This window comes from Protobothrops mucrosquamatus, unplaced genomic scaffold (assembly GCF_001527695.2).
Source record: "Protobothrops mucrosquamatus isolate PMUCROS unplaced genomic scaffold, P.Mucros_1.0 scaffold4, whole genome shotgun sequence".
Classification (NCBI taxonomy): domain Eukaryota; kingdom Metazoa; phylum Chordata; class Lepidosauria; order Squamata; family Viperidae; genus Protobothrops; species Protobothrops mucrosquamatus.
In genome coordinates this window covers 151,842-172,383 of record NW_015386391.1, presented here as the reverse complement: position 1 = coordinate 172,383, position 20,542 = coordinate 151,842, and the positions used below count along the sequence as shown (strand labels likewise).

Genomic DNA, 20,542 nt, shown 5'->3' with positions numbered 1-20,542 from the left:
CGAACGCGCAGGCGCCGACGGAAGGGCCGCGCACGCTAGCCCGCCATCTTGGTGCCACGCCCCCTTTGTCACCTCACCGCTTCTCGCCTGGCAACGCGCACGCGCGGGGCGGGACTTGCTCAAAGGAAAGTTCCCACGCGACAGATGCGGAAGGAATAGATTTACTCTTCCTCGTTGCAAACCAGCAGCTGCTTGTTCCGTATACAGTATAGACAGCTGCAAAAAGGGGCGCCGCTCAAGCCCCGGGCGCAGCTGGGGAGACGGGCCTTGGGGAGCCCTGCAGCAGCGGCAGCGATGTCGCTTGGGGGAGCGGAGTCCGCCCGAGGCGCTGCGCTTGGCCACCTTTGGAAGCCGCAGGCGGATCCCGCTCTCCCAAGCGATGAGAGGCTCCCGGGCCTCCGAATCCCTTCCGGGGCCCCGGGCAGCGCTGGGCTGCGGCGACAGCAACAGTTCCCGACGCGCAGACGTGGCCGTTCCTGGCAGACGGAAGGCTCCACGACTCGGTTCTGCCGGGGGGGGAGAAACAGCCTCCCGCTCAAATGCCGAGAGGGCTCTCGGGCGAATCTGCTCCTTTCTGGCGGCGGGAGAGACAAGCCCTGCAGGGTCTGGCGCTCCCGTTCCCTCTGGGGGGGGGCGAGCAGGGACTCCAGGCTGGGGCTTTTCCTGGACGGGGCCCGAGCCTTTCACTGTTTCGGCCCTCGAGGCGAGCCGGTCTGGCCCTCGGCAGGCCAGGAGAGGAGCCGGGACGGGACTCGCGTGGCAAATGCCGCCTGTCCATCCGCGGCAGGCAGCAGTGAGATCCCTAGCCGCGTCCTGGCTCTCCCAGCGGCTGGTAGCCCTACAACATTCAGGCACTTGGTCTAGGCTGGGCAGGCGCTGGGCTCCGGTGACAGACACTGATTTACTTGTTCATCAGCGTCTTCAAGGAACGTGTGAGAGTGTTCACAACAGAGGCCACCGATTGGTGGCTCAGCTGCTCGGCTTCCTGGTCCCCTCGGTGGCAGGTTCGGGCAGTGGACTCCTCGGCAGCTCTCAATAAGAATGTGTAGTTCCTCACAATCTCTTCAACTTTGGCCAAGAGCGCCTGGCGCTGAGACTCTGAGCGCACCACGTTCACCAGCCGCACAAAGGTCTCAATCAAGCTGCCCAGGACTTGGAAGCTGCTGCTCACTGCTGACAGCATGCAGGTCGGGCTCTTGTTGACTGCAGCAACTCTGCGGCAAGAGGCCCGGAAGTCCTTGAACTGAAGGGCTAACTCTTGCTTGTACTCAGTCAACTGAGGGAGATACGGCTTGCCTTCCTGGGCCTCGGGGCTCACGATGCACTGCCGCAGAATGGTCAAGAGTTCACTAGTGTCCAGCTGCACAGCTAGGAACCCATTGGGCCAGGCGTAGGTGTGGCCCTTCAGGGCATGGATCTTGGCCAGATTGCCCTCAAAGGAAGAGGTCCGTAGGTCTATCTCCTGGGTTTGGTTTTCTGGAGTGCTGCAGGCGGTGGCATCCAGAACTTGGAGGGTTCTGCTGACAACTGGGATTGCCTGGTGGCTGATATTCCCTTCTGGGAGAATCGGCATGGGAATGGCGTAAGAGAGCTCATCCTTTTCACTCCCATCATCAGCCATGTCGCACTTCCTGTAGTAGAAGCAGTACCGGAAGGAGCAGCATCTCTCCCCATCTCCGTCCTCCTCTGGCAATTTGTGGGGGCTCGGATAGATGTCCTCCTGAAAAGGAAGCACAGCACCACCTTTCTCGCTCTTCTCAGTCACTTGAACACAAGAGGGGTCTGATGCTGTGGGGTGGGGGTCCTGCAATTTGGCTTTCAAGGCAGGGACTTGAGCCGTGGCCTCCCTTTGCTTGCTCAGGTAATGGCTCAGGTAGCCTGGGGAACTTGGGGACATTTGCTCCATCTTTTCAACTTCACTGACACTGTAGCGCCGCACCAATTTCTTGTAGTGGGGTGCTCCTATGCACTCTCCAGGAGAGGCACACGTGGTCAGGCACGACAGGCCGTTTTCAGGGTCAGACCGGCAATCCCTAGATTCCAGGCTGGTGGACCTGATCCGGCTGCTCTTGGGAGGGACTCTAGCGGAGGACTTTCTTGGCCCTTCTGCCTGCTGCAGCTCTCTGCTCCTGCTCTGCCTCTCTAGGTCTGTTGACTGGCCAGGCAGGGGCCTGGTGCCACGGCTGAGCCGCTTGCAGTCACAACTCCGCCTCTGTTCCCTGGATATCCCTGGCCCAGTCTGCACAGGGCTGGTCCGGACCTGGCAGGTGCAGCGCCCCGTAGCCGAGGGATCCAGACAGTCCGGAAACACGGGGTCTCTCCTGGGCTTTGGCTTCAGCAGCTCTTCTAGGAATTCAAGTTCGTATTGTCTCACTTTTTGCAGCTGAGCCTGCCGCTCATCGGTCTCTCTCTTGAGTCGCGTTGGGAAAGTGGCAGAAATGAGGTTCTTGAACCGGAATGATGCTTTGGGCACTTTAGGTTTAGCCGGGAGATCTGAGTCTGGTGCTATAACAGCCAGTGCCTTTTCAGGCCTTTTTAAAAGCATGGAAGTGGAAGGCAGGCTTTCAGTCCAAATACCTGCGGGGACCTTCCCCTTCAGACTCTCCCCTCCGGGGCTACTGAAGGTCTGTGGGCTCCTGCAGGGTGGGGGCCTCAGGGTGCTGCGGCTGTTGGCACCCGTTTCATGCTGACCTTTTTCCTCCTGGCTGATGAGTGTCTCCCTCTGGCTAGGTGGCCTGGCACCCTCTCCCCGGCACAGGAGTTCCTCTGCCCCCAGCTGCCCTGCCCCCTCTTGCCTTCCCTTCGGCTGGCAGCTCTGGGGTGTCTGCTTCTCCTCTTCTGCTGCTGGCAGGGGAGGGGGAACCACCTCCACAGGACTGCCCAGGGGTCCTGGGATCTGCTGGCAGGCCTCACTGCTTGGCTGCTTCTGGGAGCAAGGAAGGCTGGAGGGAAGCTGGCCCACAGAGCAGGGCTGGGCACCAGACAGCTGCCTGGGGTCAGGATCCCAGGGCGGAGTGCTGCCCTCCGTTGGCAAGGACACTGCTGCTGCTGCTGCTGCTGCAGAAAGGGAGGCTTTGTGGCCGACTAGCTGCAGACTTGATGCGACGAGGACAGGAGCTGCTCTCTGGTCCTGCAGCCCACTCTCTGGGTGGCTGTTTCCCAGGGCAGGGACAGCCGTGGCGTGTGGGGCCACAGCTGTACCGCAGGGGAGGGAAACCTTGGGCTCGGATACTGCCCCTTTGGCATTGGGCTCACTGAGCCGCTGGGAGGGCAAGGGCTGGGCACAGCCTTTCTCCTTTTCTCGCTTGCTTGTAGTGCAGGTGGCACTGGGGGTCTGGTCTGGATCCTGATGCTGAGGCGGCCCTCTGGCACCACCAGCCTGCATGCGGAAAGGAAGATCCTGCCGGGCCAGGTGCTGAGTCAGGAAGAAGGCAGCGTTCTGGCGTTGCTGCACGGCTGCAGGGACATCGTGGATCTCGGAGGAGTTGGTTTCGTGGCCGGAGTCCATTGATGACTCTGGGGTGATGGCAGCCAGAACGATGAGGCCTGGAGGAGAAGAAGGCACGCTCTTTAGAATCGGGCAAGGGCGAGGAAAGCGCCTCTCCTGCCGGAGGCTCAAGCCCACCCATAGCTACTGGATGACTTTGGCCGCTTGGCGCAGCCAACCAGGGAGGGGAAAAGGAAGGGGAGAGTGCTGCTGATTTAAATGAAAGGAATCCGTCACTCTGTGTGTGTGTCACTGCTTCAAAGGCAAAGCTGCTCCTGTGCTGGGGGGGAAATGGGGGGCTCTGCAAACAAGTGGTAGACGAGACAAGCCACGTATGCTGGCTACTGCTGGACCTCCTGTCTTTTTGGAGGCCCACGTTCTGGCATGGGCTCAGGAGGAATTTTACAGGATTGTCTGGGCTGCTAGCCCAGCTGCCTCTCGATGATGCACCTGAGCGGTGGGGGTGGTATGGTGGTCTTAATGTCCCAAAGAGCCCTTTGCTGTGCCAGGTTCTGGCCTCTTCTCTGAGGAGGGGCTGCAGACAAACTGCAGCCTCTCTCTTTCTGAAATGGGGTTGGAGAGGCATTCGGTCAGCCCAGTCTGGCTCCACTTGGAGCTCTTGAGAAGGCTCCAGCCACAGACTGCACCTCTGACCTGGGAGGGAGGGTCCTTCCAACCTCCCTTTCCACATGTGGCTATGCTGCTGCCACTGCCCCTCTCTTTGGACTAAGCTCGCAGGCTTTGGGGGGTGCTGCTGTTTTGCTGGGAGCGTTCTGATGGGAGCCACCTGGAAAGGGGGGGGGTACCTGCTGTCTGCTGCGGCTGAGGGTGTGGACCATCTTCTGAGGCTGCCAGAGCTTCCAAGGCCTGCAGAGTGGAGACCAGAGCATCATCCAGGTCCTGGGCACGATCTCGAACCGTCCGCATCGGCAGGCTGTCTATGAGCGTCACGGGAATCTCCTCGTACAGGAGGCCACAGAGCTGGCGTCCCGGCTCCTGCCCTTTTGCTATGGCAGCTGCCGCTGCAGCCACCCGGCGTTTAGAGTCGTCCTCGTCAGAGCTGTTGTCTTGAAAGCCGGGAGGCGGTGCAGCAATGGCAGGCAGGAGGGATGTGGTTTCATCCTCCTCTTCATCACTCCCTGGAGGGGGGAGGGAGGTCAGGTCCACCATGTTGTCCTGCGTGGGGCCGGGATTGCTGCCTCGGTGAGGGGCTGGCTGCTGGCGCTTCACTTTGGCCTTGCAGGAATCACAGTAGAGCTGTGGGGGGGGCTGGCTGTCCTGCTGGCCGTCCAGGGTGTATGCCCTGGCTCTGTTGGCCCAGTGTTCCTGGTCTGGGCCGTGGGGCTCACAGTCCTGGGCGGCCCCATTGCAGTCTCGCCCGGAGCTCTCTGAGGTGGGATCCGATTTGGTCCGGGGCCGGGACTCCTCAAAGAGGATCAGGTTTTCATTGACGTCAGTCCTGCTCTTGCGCTCCTTCTTGTGCTCCCGCAGGTGCAGGTAGCAAAAGCCGAGGAGCTCCGAGTCCAGGGGATCTGGAGGGCTCCCCGCTCCGGAGCTGGGGAGAGAGCCTCCCAGGAGCCTGCTCTCCTTCTTAGCCAGGGGCCCTGCTGGTGCCGGAGGCTGATGGCCGAGGAACGGGCTGCTGTCTGGAGCATAACACACAGTGGCTGTTAAAACGTGGCTCCCCAGGAGGCGGCTGGTGGACAGGCAGGCAAAGAATCCGGTGCCTGCCCACTTGGCCGGAGGATGAGCAGGGGACCCTGTGAGGTCGGTTCTGCTGTGGCCCCTCTGCCCCTGGGCCCCCCTCCACATTTCCTGCACTTTCAGCTTAATTGGCTTAATCTCTCGCTTGAGCAACAGTGGGGGGGGGGGGCTAGACAGGCCAAGAGGGCATGCTTCTTGCAGGGAAAGCCGCTGTCCTGGAAAGCCCACTCCTTCCCTTTGAGAGCTCCAGGCAAAGACCCTCTGGACTCCCTCAGAAGAGCCACAAGTGGAAGTGCAGTGACCGCTGCCCAATGGTCAGGGCTCCCCTGCGAGGCCTGTCTCCTGGCTCCTCTCCTTCCCTCAACCTCCTCCCAGCTGCAGGAGGAGGAAAGAGCGAGGGAGGATGCTGCTGCTGCTGCTACCTGCAGCCCTGCTGAGTAGAAAAGCTCTGCCCAACACACGGCTGCCTCCACACCACCCTGGCTCAGCCTGGTAAGGGAATCTCCATGCTTGAGAGGTTCCAACTGGGATGCTGCTGCCTACAGAGCCACCCAGGGGAAAGGCCCATCATTGGAACCCCCAAGTCGAGGGATATCATGGGAACCTGACCAAGGGGCACAAATCTCAGAGGATGAAACGCACCTGCCTTGGTCAGTGGAAGCGGTGGTGGCTGACTGGTGGGTCGGGAAAGGAGCGTTCGCTTGGAGTCCACCAGAAGGCGGCAGTAGCCAGCAATGAGGCAGGTGAAGTTGGTGGCCTCCGGCCATTCCATTAGCAGCACTAGAGGCTGGGAAGGGAGGAGAAGCCAAAGGGTCAGAATCCTGTCTGGCTATGGGACATCCTTCTCAAGAGGGAAAGCTAACCCTGGCCAGGAAAGGCTCCGTGAGCGCCTTGCTTGGAGACCCGCCCTAGCTCGCCTTCCAATTCCACCAGGCTGGCAGCCAGTGGCAGCAGCTGGACCTACCTTGGCATCCAGGATGCTTGTTTCCACCCGGGCCACACCTTGGTTCTCCCTGAAGAGCTGGATCTTGCTGACTTTGCTGAACTCGGACAGCACGGTGGTGAGGTTTGTCTTCAGATCAATGACATGGCTGATGCCATGGCGAGGCCCCACCAGGAGGGTGGTGGCTGACTGTTTCTCATCCTGTGTGGGATGAGATGCCAGTCAGAGGCAGAAGGGCAGAGGCAGGCCTTAGGATCTGGCTGGGGGCCTGTCACTGCCGTCTCCCCTCCCTCACACGCCAGCATTACTATACCAGTCCCACAGTGCTGAACAGGACGCCTGCAAAGGTTGGCAGCTCATTCAGGATGCGCAGGTAGTGGAGCTTCGCTTGGGTGGTGGTGATCTGGGGAGAGACATTGTGTCCTCTGTGAGGATGCCAGGGGCCAAGATCCCCATAAGAATTATTCTGCCCTGGCAACAATGCAGGGCAAGGGTGGCTTTTCTGGAAGTTGAACCTTTCTTGGCTTGACTACTGCAGTGGGTTCTGCCTGGGTTTTACTGTGGCAGCCAAGCTACGAACTGATGCAAACTAGTCCTGCAGTGAGAGACCTGCACCGGTTGCCAGCTGTTTTCTGAGCACAAGATCAAATGCTGGCATTGACCCTTAAAAGTCTGAATGGCTTGTGGTCCAACCGCCTGAGGGAATATTTGCCTGGTTCAGCAGGGGACACCCTCCCAAAGGCCAGTCTGCTTCTAGTGCAGAGGGGATGGCTTCTTTTGCAGCACCGTTGGCCCATACTGGACTGTGGTCTCCCCTGTACTGGATTTACAGCTGCTGCTATGGAAAAGCATCTTTGTGGGGGCTTGGTCAGCCATCGACCTGCCTTCTGTCAGCTTTAGCCCACTTGTGTGAAAGTTGTACCAGAAGCCAGGAAATATTTTTCCCAGAAGAGCTGGGTTTGGACTTTCTAAGAAGTTTGCATCACGGCCCCTTCTCTGAATGGAGAGAAAGATGTTAAGTAATAATCTCGTGGGGAAGGCACCGAGCTAAAAACCAGGAGATGGTGCGTTCTAATCCCCCCCCTCCCTTAGGCATGAAAGCTGGCTGGACGTCACAGGGCTATTGTGGGGAAAACAGGAGGAGGAAAGGGTGTCAGGTGTGCTAGCCACTTTGAGTCATCTGTAAAAATAATAAAGGCAGGATAAAAATAAAACTGGTTTTTCTGCATTGGCTATTTTACACTTTATGTAGAGTTGCCTATTGGCCTTCCTATGCCCTTTACCTCTATTTACAGGGGAAAGACCGTTTGTAGATTATGCACATCTAACGGCATGTCTGAACACATGGCCCACCTAATAATCAGGAATAAAAGCTCCCAAATCCTGCAACAGAGAGTAATTTGTTTCCAGATCCAGTGTGCCTTTCAGCAAGAAACTTGGTTTTGGTAACCAAGAAATTGATTTGATTACTATATGTTTAAGTTGCCCCTCCATCAGCCTGCACAGAGCAACACAACTGCAGATGGAGATCTGTCTAGATGCCCTCTATGAGGGCATGAGTGTTATTTCAAAGGATGCCAACTTGGCCAGAGAGTTTGGGGGGAGGAGGCAGCACCACTCTGGGAATCCTCTTATGTTTCAACTCAACTATGCTTTTCACTCACAGTCTGCTGGAGGAAACCACACTTGAGCCCCCTCTGGGCCGGAGGGGCCACACTGCTCCCCCCCCCGCTCAGCCAGCCCTCGGAGTCCCGCAGGCCCTCCGCCCTCCCTGCCCTCCCGCCTTGCCTTGGTGCCCCAGGGGGGCTGGTTCTGATGGGCCTTCAGCTGCTGAGACAGGGCCTTCCGGAGGCTCTTGTCTTTGATGCCTTGCAACAGCGAAGGGGGCAGAAACGGCTCCAAGCCCCATTCCTTCCTAGCAGGCAGGAGAGAGGGCTGGTGAGGAAGGCCAGGCGGGTCTCCCTCTGTTCCCCTGCCCTCCAGGGCTCCCTGGGCTGAGGGGGGCAGGCAGAGGACGAGTCCCTACTGCCTTAGGGAGAGGGCAGGAAGGAAGGGCAAATGGTCAACAAAGGGCCAAGGAAGGATTGTAGGGTCAGATCCTGTGGCCAGAGGAGGCTGGAGACCTTGCCAGAACGTCACTACGAAGCCTGGCTTAGTGTGTGTGTGAGACTCTGGACCCCCAGAAGGGGCCAGTGCATGGCGGGGGGGGGAGTCACTGCAGCTTTTGCTGCCAAACTTACTCCACGTTTTTGAGAGAGACTTTCTGGCTTGGCCGTGTGGCTGAAACCGTGATGTAAATGTGCAGGGCAGTCAGGCCGAGCAGCATTTCCGGCTTGGGCTCCATCCCAAATCGCTCCCTGATCACATCGTTGCGGCTCTGGGGAAAGAAAGTGAGCTGCTCAGACAGCTGCTTCCCCGTATCCCCCTCCCCAAGAAGGCCCTGCCCAGGTCTTTACAGCCCCTCCGGGCATGCTCTGGTGCAGCACCGCTATGCTCCGGGCGGCTGGGAAGTGGCTGCAGAGCAATCTGGAGCCAAGACAGAAAGAGGCCAGGCTCTCTGCTGCGAAGCAAGGGGGAACCTTGCCCTGATGGTAGGCAAGGCGGCCCTGCGCCTGGGGCTCTCCTCCCCCCTCCTTCACCTGGATATACAGGTACTCAAAGGCTGCCGGGTCCCTTCGAAGCAGCTCCACGGGGTCTTTGGGAAAAAAGCTGACCCGGAAGAGGCATCGCATTCCTTGGTAGTGCGTCCTCTGTACCACCTGTGCAGAAGCAGACGGGAGCCTCCCTGAAACCCTCGTCCTCGGGAGGCAAATGTGGCCCCTATGTGGCATTGGCTCGCCTTTTCTAAGCAGAGCAGAGGTCCCAGGATGGCATGTTCTCCCTCCCTAAATGCTGCGCCAGCTTCAAGCCCCCCTCAGTGTTCTGGTTCCTCCCCAGCCCAGACACTTGGCAAGGTAACCTGATAGAATCTTCTCAGGGCTGGAAGTCTTCCAGAGCAGGAAACCTCAGACAGACAGCTTTCCAATTGCCATCTTTGCTTGAAAGCCTCCATGATGGAGTTTCCATGACTCCAGAAGGCAAGCTGTCCTTAATAGCTCTCGTAGCCAGGAAATTGCTCCATATTTCAAGCTTGGATCTCTCTCTGGAAAGCTCCTACCGGTGACTGGTTGTTCTTCTACCCTACAGAGAATAAGGCCCCCCTCCTTTTTCCTGGGACAGCTTTTTTAAGTTTTGACGGCTGCTGTCATGTGTGCTTTTGGCCTTCTCTTAGGCTAAATGTACCCGGTTCTTTGTAGCATCTGGTCTTACTAGCTTTGTTTCTCTTCTCTGTTCTCTTTCTAATTCCTCAGCACCTGTCTTATATTTTATGGCACAAAATGATACCGTATTCCAGGTATGGTTTGACCAGTGGTGGCATCATCTCAGCATCCTACCTCTGCTGATGCAGCCCAGCCCAGCATTGGCTTGCACTTAATAACATGGAGCTGTGAGCCGGCCTTCTGAGATGTGAGCATTCCCCCCCCCCCCGCTTGTGTTATCTGCAGCTCCTCTCTACCCCCCTCCTCCAAGCCATACCAGGAGCAGAGCAGGCAAGCAGTCCTTCCAGTGGGAGCCGTGAGGAGGCCAAATTCCTGCAGCAGAGAGAATGGAGCCCGCACAGGGCTGGGGTTAGGCACAGGCGCTTACGTGGGCCAGGGGCTGTTTGTCCTGCAGAAGAAGGAACTTGTGGCTCTGTTCAGGGCTGGAGTATTCCAGGACCAGGGAGAAATGCTCGATATGCCTCAAGGACAGCCGATCCTGGAGGGTCATCATCACATCCTGGCCAGAGAGGAAGAGAGAAGCTAATTGGCGGCGGCGGGGGGGGGGACTTCAATGCTCAAGAGATGTTCCCCCTCTCCCAGGAAGGCCCAGCGTAGTGCAGCTCCCGAGGGACAGGGGTCCAGCAGTTTAGCAGTTCTTAGAATTAAAGGAATGAGGGCAGGAACCAGGCAGGAGGGAACCACTGCTGGGGGGGGGGATTTCATCTCGGCTGGATCGTTCGTAGGGAGAGGCTGTACCTCTATTGTGCCTCTCCCCACCGAGGGAAGCCCACGTCAGGACTAGCCTAGCGGGTTGCCTGGCTCCTCTGGCACTCCCTACCTTGACGGTGGTTCGGCCGTCAAAGGTGAAAGACTTGATCTGTCCGTTCTCAAGGAAAACCTTCAGCACGTTTGGAATCAGGAGAAGCGCTTCCTTCTTCAGCATGTCCTTGGGGAACAGGAGGGAGCCCGCCCACCCACGGAGCAGGGCAGGGCAGGGCAGAGAGAAGGAGGAGGGAAGAAGAGGAGAGCACATCAGCCACACGTGGGTTTTAAGAATCAGCCACTGTGGGGGAATGAGCTCTGCGGCAGGAGATCGTGGGGGACTGGCCAAATGTGCACCCCTGCCACCCCTGATCTCCAGGGCTGCTCTCCGCTGGGCTGGCAGGCCAGATGGAGGCTGGAGGCCCCCAATGGGTAGAGGCTCGAAGCAGGGAGGCTGCGGCAAGCGCGCACGGTCCGGTCTCTGTTGGGAGCTGCTGCAGGGCGTGTGGGGAGGTGTCAGCTGCCTCCTGACTGGCCAAAACATGTTGTAACCATAACCCTCGCCTGCTTTTCACACAGACTGGAATGTAAACTGAAATGGTTGCCTCCAGATCCTGGTGAACTTTGACAGATGTCCCCAGAAACAACCTGGCCCCCTTTTCTTCCATACCAAATTGAGATACATGGACTCTCTCAACTGTTTCAAAAGGCCTTTTCCACCCCACATCAGTTTCTGGGAATCGGCATACAACGCAGTTCTCTCCACCGGCCTCAGCTGTGCTTCCTAGATCAGTTGGAAAGGCGGCCCTTGGAGAGCTCTTCCCCTTGCCGAGTTGGGGGTTGGAGGAGATGAATCGAGCTACATGGAATCCCCCAGGGGGGCACTCACGGGATCAGTCTCGCCAATGGTGACGTGTTCTGAAAAGCGAACTTTCACTGGATTGGACCGCAATTTCGCCTTTTTGGCTGCACTGATAAAGGCTGATTTTGGGGACTGCAAAGAGAAGACACGTCAGATGAGCTCTGCCCAACCCGACCAGGCCTGCAAACCAAGAAAGCTTCCTTGGACTGGACACTCTTCCCCCACCCCGGGTTCTGATGGCCCAAAGGCTTTGCCTCTGCTGCTTGAGGCCACCACCTCCCCTGGAGAGCCAGGGTGGATCTGGCCATGCTGCTCTCCAAAGGACGACAGCCAGGTGCCTGCTTGGCTCTCTTCCTCTGAGCTGCAGCCAACAGAAGAAGAAAGGCGCTGGTTGTTCAGAGCCTTCTCAAAGCGGCTTTCATCACTGCAGGCATGACCAACTGTTCAGCGGTACTGCCACTTGGGTTCTGGGAGGGAGCAAGGCTGTTCCCTGCTGCCCTGCTTGTGGTCTGGAAAACAAATGCCAGCAGTTGTATTTCCCCCCCTTCCCCCAAGAAGGCAGGAGAAAACCCAGGCCTGGAATATCGTAGGGATGCTGCAGTGGGTCGTCAGATGGCCCTCCATCACCTCCAGCTTATCAACGGAGGAAAAAAACAGTGCTGTCTCTGGGCAACAGAGCAGCAGCATCACCTTCTGCTGGCATTCGTGAAGGTGTGTACCCAAGGCCTGGCCCTTCCAGGGGCACAACCGTCATAGTAGCCAAGATTGGCTGCTGCTGCTGCCAATCTTTGAAAAGAGGCGAATTTCACTTTGATGCCCTGGCCATTTTTTGGCTGGGGGCAACACATTCAGACAGCCAGAGCCGTCCAGCCTTCCTTCCACCCGTGTCGTGTTTGCACAACAAGGCAAGGGGGGCTGAATGGGATCAAAAAGCCTGTGGTCCAGCCCATTGTAGGGGACCAGCCATTTCTTCACATGCGATGTGAACAAGAGTCACTGGCGCAAACGTGGTGCCCTTCCCACCCCAAAATTTGGCTCCCACCTGATGAGTCTGTAGCACGGTAAGGACCAGGGCCTCCTTGGCGCCTCTGCAACGAGAAGGGAGAAGCAGCTACTTTCAGGAGAATTCTGTGGAGCATTGCAGCGAGAGACGGAGTCGGCCTTTCCCTGCCCCCAGTGGAGTCATTCCCTGGGTCCACAGGTCGGGTTTTCCTTTTTGCAAGACAAGTTTTTATTTTACTCCCACCCCCAATCATGGATTCGCTTAGAATGCCTTGGCCTTCGATCACAGGGGACGGGAGCAGATTGCACTTTTCCCTGCCCCAAAGATTATGCAGAACATGTCAGCAGTCAACTGTGGGAAGAGCACCGGGTGGGCTTAAGGCAGCACCTTTGGGAGCAGTGCAGGCTTTCCACAGCTGGCCTTGCAGCCCTGGTGGGTCTCTGAATCTTCCTCCCCTTCCATTCTGGCATCCCGCTCTTACCTGACAAGTTCTATAACTCTCTCTCTGGGGGCGTCACTTACATCTTCATGGTTTATGGCCAAAATTTGGTCACCTGCCAACAGCTTATCCTCAGATGGCCCTCCTGCCAAAGAAAGGGTGGTTGTGTGAGCCACTGCTGGGGGGGGGGTGCTGGGGACATAGCAGCCCCCATGTGGCTTTTGATGTTTCCATCATGTGCTGCTGGCCCCGCTGCCCCTCAGGCACCCCCTGGCTGTGCTCCCTTGCTGCCTGTGCCTTTGCAGCTGGAATCTCTGGCATTGGGAACCATCGGGGGAGGGAGGGAGCTTGACCCAAGCACTCTGCAGTTCAAAGTAGCTGTTTTGACCTTGAAATGATGTCACTTGAGAATGATCAGAATTGCCTGTTCTGAAATTTTGTACATTCCCACTTTGTCCTGTTGCCTCTTATGGCTTTGGGGAAGGAGGGGTTCTGATGTAGCTGTCCCCCAGTAAACAGAGACCCCTCTGCCCAACTTCTCGTACTTGCGACCTTCACTGGCCCCGCTCCTCGGGGCATTTCCCACCGCACCTGAGGTCACTGAGCGAACTACCACCGGTCTCTCACTTCCGGCCACAAAGCCGAATCCATAGACGGGGTGACGCTGGACTTTCACCTGTCGGAGGGCCTCTGCAGGCAACTGGTCACATTCCATATCATCCCAGCAGCGCTCTGCCTGCGTCACATGCCTGAGCATGCGGAGACACAAAAGGACAGAGATGAGGCTGGGGGCTGCTTGCGCCCTCTTCTTTGGCTAAGCCTGTGCTCTTCTTCATAGCCCGGGGGACCACCCAGGCTGGAGGGGGGGCCCACTGCACCAGAGTTGACCTCGCCTCTCTTCCAGACCGGACCCTCTCTCTCCAAGGCAAAGGCTTGCTCTGTCTCCTGGCACTTCGGCATGCGAGAGGACTAAGCTCTCTGCAGAGGAGTCCTGAGAGTGGAGGGAGGAAAGGCACTTCCAGATGAGGGCTGCACTCCCTACACCGAAGCAAGGTTGCTCTCCTGTGGTGGATTTACACAAGCAGCTCCAACAGGACACGCAAGGGAGGAAGAATCCAAGCAGGATTCACACTTCAAGACACTCAGGCAGTGGAACAGATCCTGTCCTCCTCTAACACCTAATTTCTTGGGGTGCCAATACTCAGTACATCCAGCGCTCTAGAGCATCTTATACCAAGAAGACATTTCTGTTGCCTGACATGCCTTCTCAGGGGAGAGAGGTAGTCCCTGGCTCCCTGGTCTTTAGGAAGGACAGGCTGAGGTGTTTCTTCTCCTCTGCAGCAATTGCCACCACCAGGGAAAGACTGTTTTGGACTGACTGGCAGCTTCACGCATCTCAGCATAAATTAAAATTCTGTTGCTAGATCTCATGTTTGCCAATGATATCCCAAAGTGCTCTCTCCTTTCTTCCTTCACCTGCTGCCCCCCATCCCATCCCAAAACACCTGCTTCAAGGCCCACCTGTCTGGGCTGGGGCTCTGTGGGATTCATGGTGGCATAGCCAATTCAGCTACTGATGCATTAAGGCCCAAGGTGGCTGAGCACCAATGGTGGTTCAACCAACCTAAGTTGCTGGAGCTTGTCCTTCAGCTCCTTCGGAGGGTCACAGGTCCCCTGCTCTGGCTGGAGGGTCTGCCAGCTGAGGAAGGGCAGCAGCCCGTCGCTTGGCTTCTCCACTTCTGCGGACTCTAAGCTGAATCTAACGCTCCCCACCCCAAAGATTGAGGAGGCCTGGTTTGCTCCTGCCTTTGAATCCAAGGAAAATGGCTGGGGAGCCAAGGATCCCAGGATCCTGCTCCAGTAGGAAGGAGCAGGGGAGGGACTCGCTTCTACTTGCTCGGAGATGTTGCTTCTGACCCAGCCAGGTTGCCCCACTTCCTGCCCCGCTTCCCCAGCCTCCCTCAGGGGATGAGGGAAGTCAGGGGACTCTTGCAAACTTAGGGCTTTTAGATGCTTGTGGCCACCAGCTAGAGAGCTGTTCTGAGCAAGCAGGCTGGCTGCCCTGTCTTTTGGCCCCACGGCTGGCTGGCTGGCTGTCTTGCCTCTCTCAGCCCGGTTCTGGCCTCCAGCATGGAAGGATTCCTTGCTTTTTTCCCTAATCTGCACTTTAAGGAAGGTCTCATTCACTCTGCTCTCCTTCTCTTCCTTTTTAAACATACCAGCAGCATTTGGGCAAAGGAGCTGCTGTTGCTTCCAAGGGATCTTTGGATGAGCCCAAACTCCCCCCCCAACCTGCAAGCACACAGGAGGGAAAGCTGTGGCCTTCCTTTGCTCCTTCCTGAGTACGATGAAAGAAGAAGAAAATAACATGCATTACACCGATTAAGGTATTATGAACAGCTTGCATAATTAGTATATATCATTAGAGTTCTGTGCAGATCAAATGTTCCCATAGCCAGGAACAAAACTGGATGGAGACCCTACTAGCAAGCGGTGATTTTCCTGGATCTCTCAGATCTCTGCTACAGAAAAATCGAGGTAAAACATTCCTGAAAATGATCCTTGCAATGGGTGCCAGCCCTGTGGATGAGTGCTGTCAGTTTGGGGACAAATCACAAGGAATCTTCCTGGGATGTTACACTTCAGACACATCGCTAAGAGACAGCAGGACGTGGCCACCAAATGGCAGGCCAAGGAGAATAAAGGGAAGCGACTCCTTGCTAAGGCTCCCTGCTGGCAGCTCAGTCCCTTGGGAAGGGCTCTAGGTCAGAAGGCTCCCAGCGGCTGTTTCCTGTCCCAGCCGGAGGAAGGCTGCACCGGAGCTTCCCGGGACCAGCACAGGCAGTCCCTGCAGGAAGCAGAGCAAAATGGGCCAAGTCCCACTCCAGATAAATAGGGTTGCAATGTCACCACAGCTGGCACAGATGTGCTCCAGATGTGCAAGCCTGTGGGAGATGGGTTTGTAGCCCTGCTCAGAGATTGGCCATTTCCCTCAGTAGTTCTTGAGATGTGCTGAAGAGGAATTATTTTCATCCCAAGACTTCTGGCTTCTTGGATTCTCTTTGACAGCCCAATCCAGGTGAAATTCTTGTTGTGAAATGCTGCCCTTATTCAGATCTAACGGCCCTTCCTGACCATATTCCCTGTTGCCAACAGGAGGCACAGGAAGGGAGAAAGTGAGCCATGTGGACTGTGCACCAGAACTCCACTGAAACCCTTTTGTGATTTGATGGACACCACAGACTGGTCCAGTCAGTTGCCTGGGCTAAATATACCCAACCCAGAAGGTGGGGAGCCTAATTTTAATCTCCCTTCAGAAGTTTGTCTCTGGATCAACCAATTTCATGGAACTGGTCCTCAGGTGGGCTGTTTCCTAGGAGGGAAACCCCATGGAAAAAAGCATTGCTGGAGGACCAGCCAAAAATAGATCAGAAGGCATTTTCTGGAAAGGAAAAGGAAAATCCCCCACAGGGCCAGCTGGAGATGCCTGTTAGAGGCACTCTGAGTTTTCCACTGCCTTGCTTGGACTAAGCAGACCTACAAGATGCTGTGGACCCTCCTTATTCAGTGGCAGAACAAGGTTCCAGAGCGGAAGATAAAAACCAGGAATTAAGAGCAGGAAGCTTCTGGTTGGCTCAAGAACAAGCCCACCAAGTGACAGTCCCAGCTGTTCCAGGCAAAGAAGCACATTTCCTTTCTGCCTCTCCTGAAAGACTTTCACACAAAAAATCCATTCATATCTGCGTGCCTGGTCTCTGGCTTTGTTTTCTCCCTCCTGCCTAGTTTTTGCTGCCTAGCTTTTGGTTGGATACAGCGATTCTGCTCCTCCTAATAAAGCTGGGAGGGGTGAGGCTACTTCAGAGAGTCCACCTTGAGGCGGGCACAACCAAGCCCTCCATTCATAGCAGGAGACCCCAAAGCAAGTGCTTCCAAGGAATGCCCCACTTCTCCTCCCCCACAAGGAAGCTGCCTGAGACTGGAGCCCCCCAGCAGCCTCCTCTGGTCGCAAGGTACTCACTGTCGGCATCCAGCAGCCAAGAGCAGGGACAGCTTGCTCCGGCCTGCTCACTGCTCGCTGCTGCTGCTGCTGCTTCCTCCACCTGGCGCTGGTGATGGCGGCGCCTGTGGAAAGAGCGAGGGAGGCTCTGAGCTCTCAAGCCTTCGAAATCCAGCCCCATCTGTGATCGGAATCTTAAAAAGCTGCCTGGCTCAGCCCCAGAATTTGGCGGGGGCCAAAGAGCGAGCGAGGAAGAAACTCTGGCATGTGCCAAGCAGCTGTTTGCTGGCCAAGTCCTTTCATAGCAGAGCTGCACCAGGGAAGTGGCTTCCTTCCCTCTCCCCAGACCCCCCTCTAGAGAACCCCGGATCTACTGGGGAAGGACCGAGACTTGAAGAGCTTAGAAGAGAAGCAGACAAATGGAGGAAATTCAACTCCCAAACAGCCAAGCAAAGAAGGCAAGAAAACTGATATATGCCCTGGCTGTGGCTTGGCGAGTTTGGCAATCAGAGGGTGAGAGGCACTTTTGAGGACAAGGATGTTGTGCATAAGAGACTTAGAGGCAGGTTGATGAGTAGGACTGCTGGTTTCTCAGCAACCCCTTGTGCAGGACACCCAACATGTTGAATAACATAGGCTTTCTTAAAGTTAATCTTGGGATTAATAACTCTCTATAGTTTTATGGTTGTTATTTCTCTGATTCACGTAGTAGAATTGCTTTAGGGCTGATATTTTTCCTATTGGATAGAGCAGAAGGGAGAGCAACTGAAGTTACAAAGAGCTAAGCAGAATCAAAGGCAGCTACTCTGTTTCTACTAGGGACGACTATGCGGGGAGGGGCCCTCAGCCACAATTTTTCCTTTAAAATTCTCTTCTGGCTTAAGGCAACATGGGAATCCAAGCAAGTGTCGTTTAATACAGCAAAGCATGATTTAACATGAAGCCAGATTCAGTGAAGATATGTATATGTTATAATTCTCATAATACAGAGTAAAACTAAATGCAGATTCAAAGAAATGGTGAGTGAACATATATAAAAAACAATCACCAGTTGTTGTATTTAGTTTTCTTACGTATCCTACAAATATAAGCAGAGACAACACAAATTATTCCTTTTATAAACATATAACGATTTCAAGTTATTATAGCCTATGAATCAATTAAAAGGTGTATTTATAATGCTGGCATTTTATGATCCTGTATGCTTAATTTGCCTCAAAGACTGACTGTGATCCTCTTGATAACTACATTGGGGGGGGGGGGCGGAGAGATGGATTTGATGCCCTTTTCTTGGGATGAAGAGAAGCAACATTTCATTTCGCAAGGCTGTCAACCTTGGGGTTTGATTTACATGCCCAGGCCTTCCTGGGCTTCCGCAGGGGATTCTGCCTAAGGAGCACATGAAGACTTGTAGAATCTTCTGCATCCCTTGTGTGGGTTCTAAAAAAGGAATTGTCTGAGAGAGGCTTGATCTTTTTTTGCTGGAAAATAGGGATTCTCCTCCGCTGCTGCTGCAGTGCTGTTGCAGATCTGGGCCAGATACTGCCAATCCTCCAGCTCCCTGTAAAAGACTGCAGGTGTCCAAATTTGTGCCAGAGAAACTAGAGGATGGGCAGGAGGGGGGGGGGTGTTAGCAAAATCCCTGTCTCTACAGCAGAAAAATCTGGGGGGGCAGCTCAGAGCAAGGGGAGACTCATAAGCCTCTTGTGAGGCTACCAAACTGTTTATTAATGCAGAGGCAGCTGCATTTACAGCCAAACGCTTGGACTGAATACTGTAAGAAGCTGACTCCTTGGATCAGCCTTGGCATGGTGGTGTCACATGCCCTGTGGCCCTGATTCCCACTTGGTTGTTCAGCACAGACAGCTTTCTGTAGGCAGTTGTGTCTGGAACAGAAAGGCGGAAGAGCTCCCATAAGTTGACACTAGCCAGGTTGTTGACTGCTTGGAGTCCCACAGGGTAACTTCACTTACTGAAACTGCCCAACAAACAGGCTTGACCTCTCCCTCTTCTGGATCTGGCAGTTGACTGGCAGCATGAGGGAAGGAGTTGCCTGCCTCTTTTTGGCAAGCAACCTGTATCAGAGGTAATGGCAGGGGAGTACCAGTCAAGTCCTTCACAGCCTGAAATAGCTGGGAAGACTCTGGCCAGTGATGCTTCATGCTGTCTTCCAGAAAATTGTGGCTGATGCGCAAAGCCTTTTGCAGGGGATGCAGATTCCTGCACCGGAGCTCGCCTTATTGCCAGCATGTGGATTCTTGCCTTATCTACAGAGCTGGAGCAGTTCTTCCACTTCTTTCTAGCCACTGTTCCATTTCCTGTTTTTATTTATTCCACTTATTCTATGTGCATTTAAAAAAATTGTTTTAGTTCACTAGCTAACAAGGTTGCCTGGAAACAGACTATTCAGTGTGACAAATTCTTGACTGTTAGCAGAATTCAGTTGCTTAAAAATCAGTTCTTTATCAATCCATGACAATTAGAAAATTCTGGCAAAATATTTACTCTGTCGTTTTGGAGATTTTCATCCTATGGATAAATAAATGCATCCCTATCTACAGCTTTCAATGCTATTGACACCTAACTGTAATTTTTTATCCTGAACCCTCAGGAGTTTTTCTTTTATTTGTTCTCCCATGCAAGGCAGTCAAGTCTCTTCCTTCTGCCCTTTCCTTAAAAGCACCCAGTGCTCCAAGACAAGCACAGATTCTTCCACCTCTTTGTTCTCCAGATTCAATCACTGGCGAAGACCAATTTTATCTGCACAATACTGAATGAACGAATGAATGAATGAATGAATATATGCACACTGGTCTGCATGTAGAGCCATAGTTTCTACCGGTAAATACACAGTGTGAAAGAGAACATACATCTTTCATTGGAGGGAGTCTCACACAAGAGTGCTGAGTAAAGAATAAATGCTATGGGGATGGTGAAGGGCAAGTTGGGTTATTTTCCACAAATATCACCAGGATTTCCTCTTACAATTGATACAGAGATAGTCTAGTTCCTTCTAGAAGAGCCAAATTGGGACAGGCATCATGATAAATGGAGGGTGGTTTTGGTGATGGGTAGTTTGCTTTACTGTAATGCACAAATCTTGATAAACCATCTTCACCACGGATGGTTTTGACAAAGATTAAGTGATTTCTGGTTTGTCATAAGTGTTTCTGCAGTCTGGGGATCTGAGGCCCTTTCCCCCCCTCCTACAGCAGTGCCAATAGAACTGTGAGAAGACTCTCCAAGTAGAATAATTTCCATGACTGTCTTTTCATTTAATTGGTCTCTGCTATGTGCCCTGCAGTTTCATTTTAACACATATTTTAAAGGTTTAAACGGGGAGTCATGAATACCCTGGTAGAATGAACATCCCATTAGATAGTGAGGAGCAGAAACAATAAAAAGGGAGTAGGAATTATACTGCATTTCTAAAGTATCCAGATCTGCTAAGGAGCCGAAGTGAATGAGGTTGGTAAATCTGATGAATGAATATAAATTATTTGAATAAAAATGACTGGAGAGAGGAATACATACAATATTGTTAAAAGTGTCGGTGGTATTTTCTCAAAGAAAATCACGTACTTTTCCAAGAGGTATGAAATAGTGGGATAAGGCATTTTACTTTCTAGACCTTTGTTGGCAGAACAACACTGGGCCTGCCTTTTCACAGATTTCTTGCTGGGGTGGACAGCCCTCCGTCCTTCCTGGAGAGGCTTTGAGGGAATACTGAAGCCAGATCAGAGCTCTAGACAAGGGTTCCTCCCAATTCAAGAAAACTATGAGTAGAAGCAGCAGGAACAGGAAAGCAGGAAAGAGGCCACGTTCCTGATTTTAAAGGAAACTGAACTCAGCAATCAAGTAACATGGCTTGGATTCCAAGAGAGACAATTTTAATAAAATCAGGGCAATTATGAAATGATGCCATATGATAACAGAAAAAAATAGCTTAAGATGGGCAATAAAACTATGAATAGTTCCAGTGAGGCAAAGAAGAGGCAAATTTGACTACACAAAAAGTTTGGTGAAGCTCTGAAGAAAAGGAA

General features: G+C 54.2%; 1 protein-coding gene across 1 annotated transcript in view; it reads right to left on the bottom strand.

The window, feature by feature from the left end:
• Positions 1-901: 901 nt before the first annotated feature.
• The window catches only part of FRMPD3 (FERM and PDZ domain containing 3), a 23,481-nt gene continuing 3,840 nt past the window's right edge, over positions 902-20,542 (bottom strand). Inside the window, exons 2-17 of the mRNA XM_029282934.1 lie at positions 16,521-16,624; positions 14,127-14,308; positions 13,094-13,251; positions 12,545-12,647; positions 12,103-12,148; positions 11,088-11,192; positions 10,275-10,382; positions 9,822-9,953; positions 8,774-8,893; positions 8,375-8,511; positions 7,923-8,049; positions 6,448-6,537; positions 6,156-6,335; positions 5,811-5,978; positions 4,294-5,107; positions 902-3,546 (exon numbers count right to left, since the gene is read on the bottom strand). Of these exons, the coding sequence (XP_029138767.1) occupies positions 902-3,546; positions 4,294-5,107; positions 5,811-5,978; positions 6,156-6,335; positions 6,448-6,537; positions 7,923-8,049; positions 8,375-8,511; positions 8,774-8,893; positions 9,822-9,953; positions 10,275-10,382; positions 11,088-11,192; positions 12,103-12,148; positions 12,545-12,647; positions 13,094-13,251; positions 14,127-14,308; positions 16,521-16,624 (5,219 nt within the window). The remainder of the gene's footprint in view (positions 3,547-4,293; positions 5,108-5,810; positions 5,979-6,155; positions 6,336-6,447; positions 6,538-7,922; positions 8,050-8,374; positions 8,512-8,773; positions 8,894-9,821; positions 9,954-10,274; positions 10,383-11,087; positions 11,193-12,102; positions 12,149-12,544; positions 12,648-13,093; positions 13,252-14,126; positions 14,309-16,520; positions 16,625-20,542) is intronic.